At 45.6% G+C, this 6,002-nt stretch overlaps 1 protein-coding gene across 2 annotated transcripts; it reads left to right on the top strand.

Moving 5' to 3' along the window:
• The first annotated feature begins 2,318 nt into the window (after nt 1-2,318).
• On the top strand, nt 2,319-5,246 carry LOC311112694 (uncharacterized protein). 2 transcript variants are annotated; one of them, XM_084155827.1, is made up of 2 exons: nt 2,319-2,388; nt 3,510-5,246. In XM_084155827.1, exon 2 carries the CDS (start codon nt 3,634-3,636, stop codon nt 4,723-4,725), a length of 1,092 nt encoding a protein of 363 aa, XP_084011953.1. In that variant the 5' UTR covers nt 2,319-2,388; nt 3,510-3,633; the 3' UTR covers nt 4,726-5,246. The 2 variants fall into 2 exon arrangements, with proteins under 2 accessions (XP_084011953.1, XP_084011952.1); XM_084155826.1 differs by having other exon boundaries at nt 2,386-2,540.
• Nucleotides 5,247-6,002: the final 756 nt, after the last annotated feature.

The raw sequence follows: 6,002 nt of genomic DNA, 5'->3' as shown, positions 1-6,002 counted from the left end.
GACCAGGGATGTTCTCTTGATAAGCATGTGAATTTGACCATTTTCCTGTCTTGTTATGCATTCAAAATGTAACGCACTTTTGGCTGTCAGGGAAAATGTATGGAGTAAAAAGTACATTATTTTCTTTAGGAATGTAGTGAAGTAAAAGTAGTCAAAAATATAAATAGTAAATACAGATACCCAAAAAAAAATGACTGAAGTTATATTTGAAAGTATTTTTTACTTAAGTACTTTACACCACTGATGGGGTATTGTGTGTAGGCCAGTGACAAAAAATCTCAATCTATTTTTAATTTAGGCTCTAACACAACAAAATGTGGAAAAAGTCAAGCAGTGTGAATACTTTCTGAAGGCACTGGATCTGACTTTGCTAAGGGTGGAATCCTAGTTGGGGAAATGCACATTTTGCATCGATGTCAGAATTGTGTGAAAGTTTAAGTAACATACTTATCGCATACTTAAATGTGTCCCTAATGTCACTCTCGCTCTCTGCACCTTAATTTTGCTCAGTCTTACCTTCGCTTCAGAATTCAAACAATAGAATATTAGTTGACTGACTGAATCAAGACTGTTGCCTATAGACCTCAGTCCCTTCCACTCATTCTCTGTTGACCTCTAGGCTCAGAGAGGACCACTCTTGGTCCAGAGTTAAGATAATTGCAGTTTATAATCTAATGATTATGATAAGTGGCTAATAATAGGGTCTCGTTAGGAGTACTTTTAATGACCGCTTTTATCGCTCCATCTCATTAGTCCATGGTGATTTAGCAGCAAGTCTCGGGGTTAGGGGCTGCAGGAAGGCTCATTACACAACATTAGGAGCAGGCACAGGGGCTGGAATGAACCCCATGGATACCCTCTTAGCTTTAGGCTGAGATTTAATCCTGGTTTTGTTTATTCAATCATAACATTCTCCCAACTCCCAAACCAAGTACCCATAGTTTGAAAGATGGGGGAAGATTATGTGAATTTTAAAAAAATTGGGCCCTGACCAACCACAAAATCTAAAGGACAAGCTTTTATTTTACTGCCAACTAAGAAGAGGCTAGAATAATTGACCAGAAACATGAAATCTTTCACACTCCGTGATGCCTCCCAAGGGGTGGAAAATCTAAATGTGAGGGGGTTTGTTTTATTTAGTTTGTCTTGGCTAATTGAACTATCTCTGTTCGAGGAGAGAGAGCTGTAGGTCCACTCTACTCTGGTTTTCTGTACAGTATCTGCCGCTATGCATTGTGGTGTTGTGAGCTGACAGTATAGCCATGGGTCTTTCCCCTCGGCCGCTGTCACAGTAAGTACTGGTGTTGCTGGAGATGAAGCCAAACTGAGGGAAGTGGGTCATTACCCGGGGCTGTGTAAAAAAAGAAAAAATAACAAGGTCTTATTCACTAGGTAAGTCATGCTCTTTTTATTCAATGCCTGTGTTGTGAGATGGGTGCTTATGAGTGCCTCAGTTGCTCAGTAACCGACGCACAATATTTATTTACCGACCCAAGGGACCTCGCGGATGACCCTTTGTCTGAACATTTGGTCCACATACACCGCAGCGCATGCTCTGTTTCTTTCTCTCTGTCTCTCAATGTTTCTATTATCTGGGCCTGTTGCTATCTGTTTCTCTATATCGGTGTCCTGCTCCACGGTTCTGTGTTCGGTTTTGAAAGATGGAGATGATTTTGCATGTGAAGAGGCCGCGGGCGGCCGCTGTGTTTGATGTATTTTTCATGTGCTTAGGCTACTATTGAACGATGGGGAGGAGGGGACAGCCTGGAGGTGCGGCACTTGAATGGGGATGTTGTTGAAGTGGAAAGGGATTTGTGGGGCGAGGGGGACATGCGCTCTTCTGCCGCAAGCGACTGCATGTCAGGAGATGGGGAGGGAGTATACTTGCAAAGTCTGTCTGATGTACCACACTCACACTCAACACAGGCGTAATCTAATACCGACAGATACACAGTCACCAGTTTAAAGCAACACAATGCAACAAATGGCAGTCTGTCTCCCTTGTCAAAATTGTGAGAATTTATTATAGGTTACATTTGAGCAGCCTAAACAAATGTTAGTTTGTGGTATATACTTTTCTGGTCGTACTTTCCCTTTAAAAATAAACAAGGATATGATGAGACATTCCAATGTAATTTCTGCAGCACTCCACTTTCTGCTCACCTCTCTGCATTTTCCCGTTCTTCCGTCCCTGCCCAGTTTAGGAAGTGAGTCATTGGGTAGGCTAGCAGTCGGTTCTATCAGAGTGCTAGAAAGAGCGGATGAGAGAGGGGAGGGGAGGGGAGAGGTAGTCGCTGATCAACATCACATAGGAGGGTCGACCGGAGGAGGGGGAAATAGGGAGGGCTCCCAATCTACTTCCTCTACGAAGCACTTTACTACCATACGGTAAGACAAGGCCCTCTTATGAATTGATTCACACATTTGTCAATCCGAATGATTATGTAATCAGCGAATGAAATAAGGAATGGTAAAGGTTGTTTTGTATAAGTGGAAGAGAGGCTATAGCTGCGGACGAGAGAGGAGAACAAGGATATGGGGTGAGCTGATAGCGCTGCTGCTGAACTAGGGCTAGGCTATTACGTAACGAACGAATGGAGATTAATTCATCTTTTATATTAATTTAATAAAACCGTGTTTCTATAATGTCATCTGTTTTTCTCAAACAACATTGTGTAGGTAGGCTATTCTAATGCTATATGTTATAATAAGCTATAAACATATGCTTTCATCGGGCGTCGTCGTTCGTTCCTGTCAAATCACACATCTTAATTTTTTATCTGCGAAATTAATTAATTGAAAGGAATTTTATGGTATTTAACTACTGACTGTCAAAAATCTGAGAAGACGTAATGGTGCATTGATAACATCCTGTAGTTGACAGCTTTTATAGCCTAGCCTAAACATAGGCTACAAAAAGGATGGAAATGCGTTTTATTGTTGGGCTATTGCACGAACCTCAAACGAATATAAAACAAAATATTGATATGTTATATCACATCACCCAATGTCGATTTTACTTGATAACTTGATCCTCACCAATCGAGCGCCAATATTTACGTCAGTGCCAGTGGCGCGCGCAACCCTGGAACGTTAGTCGCTGTCCTTCAGCACCACGTGAGTGCGCATCATGCAACAGAGCGGAGAATGAGTGACAGTACCCCGAAGTAAGGATTAGCGAAATTTCCATTCTGAGTAGACATGTAAATATTTGATGGTAATATAGGCATAAGTGGAGTGCAATTGGACGCACGGAGCAGCTCCGATTTAATATATAGAAAAAGAAGAAATGGCAGTGATGGCTAGAATATTAACTGGTAGGAGGCTAATATCAAACTTGTGAGTTATGCAGCAGCATACAGGACTGTATCAGAGAAATGAGGCGGGAGTTATCAAAATATTTGCATGCAGATTTATCTGATTTGTAGGACAAGGATTAACCTTGAAACAATTGCATTAACAACCTCCATATCTCCATATCCCTTTACTCTCTATCATTTTCTAAACAGTGAATCTCAGTCAAGATCAAGAAGTGAATCTTCAACAAGAATTGAGTCTCGGTCAAGAAGCCTTGAATCTCAGTCACGAAGAATTGAATCTCTGTCAAGAAGAAGTGAGTTTCAGCCAAGGAAAATGCTCCACCAGGACCGACCAGTAAACCCCCAGTACGGAGGCCAGGGAGGCAGCTTCTCCCCACTGCGGATCCTCAGCAACAACAGCCAGCAGCAGGGGGGGAAAAGGAAGCAAGGCGAGAAGGATGGCAACTTCAACTTCCTGGGTCAAGACGATGACGTCATGACGGGAGGGGACGAGAATCGCAACCAGGTGCGTCCTCGTAACCTGGGCCCGTTGGGCCGCGACCAGCCCCACCTTCCCTCCTCCTCCAACCACTACGGTCCGGGGCCCCTGTCCCCGCTCTCCCGCCTGCCCTGCTGGAGCCCCCTGGAGCCCCTACCTGAGATCGAGAGTGGGGACGATGGGTACGGAAGAGTGCCCCCGGATGGCGCCGAGGAGGGCAAGATGGAGGAGGAGATGGGGAGGATGAGTGATGACGAGAAGGAGAAACAAGAGCTGGGGGGAGGCGTCATGAAACAGGGAGTGGTGGTGGAGGAGGAGGAGGTGGAAGTGGAGGACCCAGAGGAATGGGGCGACAGCGACTCAGACTTTGAGTTCAGCTACAGGTCCAGCGGCAGCCTGTCCTCTCTCAACATGGAGAGCGGAGGAGAGGGGGCCGGCATGGGGGGGATGGGGGGGTGGGACCGCATCGGTGTGGGGGAGCCCAAGCCTGACCACCACCAGGGAGGCAACCAGGAGACCCCTGCCATCCCAGCAGACCCCCTTACCCCCTCTTCGACCAGGAAGTGGGACGACAAAATGGAGAGGAAAAGGAGCAGCAAGCCTCTGAGAACGGGGAACTGTCTGCTTGACGGAGGAGCGTTGTCGGACTCGGACACAGACTGCGGCGAGCTGCCTGAGCTGGAGGACGCTGTGTGGACCCTGAGGGACCGCGAGCGCTTCAAGGCCCAGGAGATGGAGAAGCACCAGGTCCAGCTGACTATGTACCGCAGGTTGGCTCTGATCCGCTGGGTCCGCACCCTGCAGGGCCGCGTCCAGGAGCAGCAGAACCGCCTCCAGTCCAGCTTTGATGTCATCCTCGACCACAGGAAGGAGCTGCTGCGCATGGGCGCAGCCACCACTGCAACTGCCACAGCCAGCCAATCGTAGAGCAGGAAGGAAGTGCAGAGGCACCAACAGGAAGTGGTCACCAGCAGAGACCGGCCAATCGCTGAAGGGGAATACAAAGGCATTGTTGCCTTGGCCATGGTTATTGTGTTTGTTGTGTCCAAGACAATCTCCAAGCATCCACTGAGATTTTACTCTGATGTGGTGTTTTAATAAGTTGGTAATGCAGTTTGTTTCTGATTTATTGGCTTCCTACCCTGTGTTGATATCCAAATATATCCAAGTAACCTTTCTTCTTGAGACCCAGGAGGACTTTTTTCACCCTAACCCTGCCAAACTATCGAGATATATAACATATTATTATAAGTTTATTAAGAGTATAATATATGCCTGTATCTTTAAATGTTCTATATATGTGTAGACTGTACTATTTTATTTGTCTCTATTACTGTGATATAATCCAAAAATATTCCAAATACAACATATGAGGTGAAATGTTTTTTTAAATTATATGTATATCATGTTTGTCTTCTCCAGTGACATAATAAATTGTTTTAGAGCTATTCGTGTTTCGTGAGTTGATAATTTATAAGGTTATGAAGATGTTGCGATTTTACTAGTCTATTTGCACTCTTCGCACAGTATTAAACCCGACATCAACGTTAGGTCGGTGTACACAGAAAGGTGTGGATTAGCAGAATGTGAGAACAAGTAGGCAATGCCAGATAGTTTATATCGAACACATGCTAAACCTAAGCTATAGGCCTTCGTTTGAGATAATTATTTGCGCATTATGTTGATCTTCAATTTGAGATGAAGGAATTTATCCTTTTCATAAAGCACTAATAGAACAGTTAAAGCCTCTTTGTATTCGTTGTTTAAATATATAAATTGCAGCCTCCGGTCCATGATCTTTCAGTACAATCGTCTCTTTATCAACAGCACAAAGTTCGTTTGTATCGCCTCATCATGAGTGTGTTCTGTTGGGGGTGTGATAACCGTGTGAGGAGCAAGCATCAATCTTTATAGGCATGGTTACTGCGTCTCTAGTCGCCGCGGGCAGCGAACGTCTAGCCGTGCTGTGTGTGTGTGTGTGTGTGTGCTCCCAGAGATACCAGCCTTTGCCACCTAATCTGCAGTCTGAGTTGAGCTGGTCCTGCAGGGTCCAGTCCCCCAGGGAATCTGTTAGTTTGCGCCCCAGGGCCCGGCGGTCCTATCCGGCCCGGTGAGCAGCCGTCGGTCCAGTCCCGCAATATGAGCCAAACCCCGGGGCAAGTTTGTGATAATCCTCGGTTATGCCTCCGAACTCCGGGCGCTCA

Source organism: Coregonus lavaretus, assembly GCF_964263955.1.
Source record: "Coregonus lavaretus genome assembly, chromosome: 3".
NCBI lineage: Eukaryota > Metazoa > Chordata > Actinopteri > Salmoniformes > Salmonidae > Coregonus > Coregonus lavaretus.
This window is presented reverse-complemented; position numbering and strand designations above follow the sequence as displayed.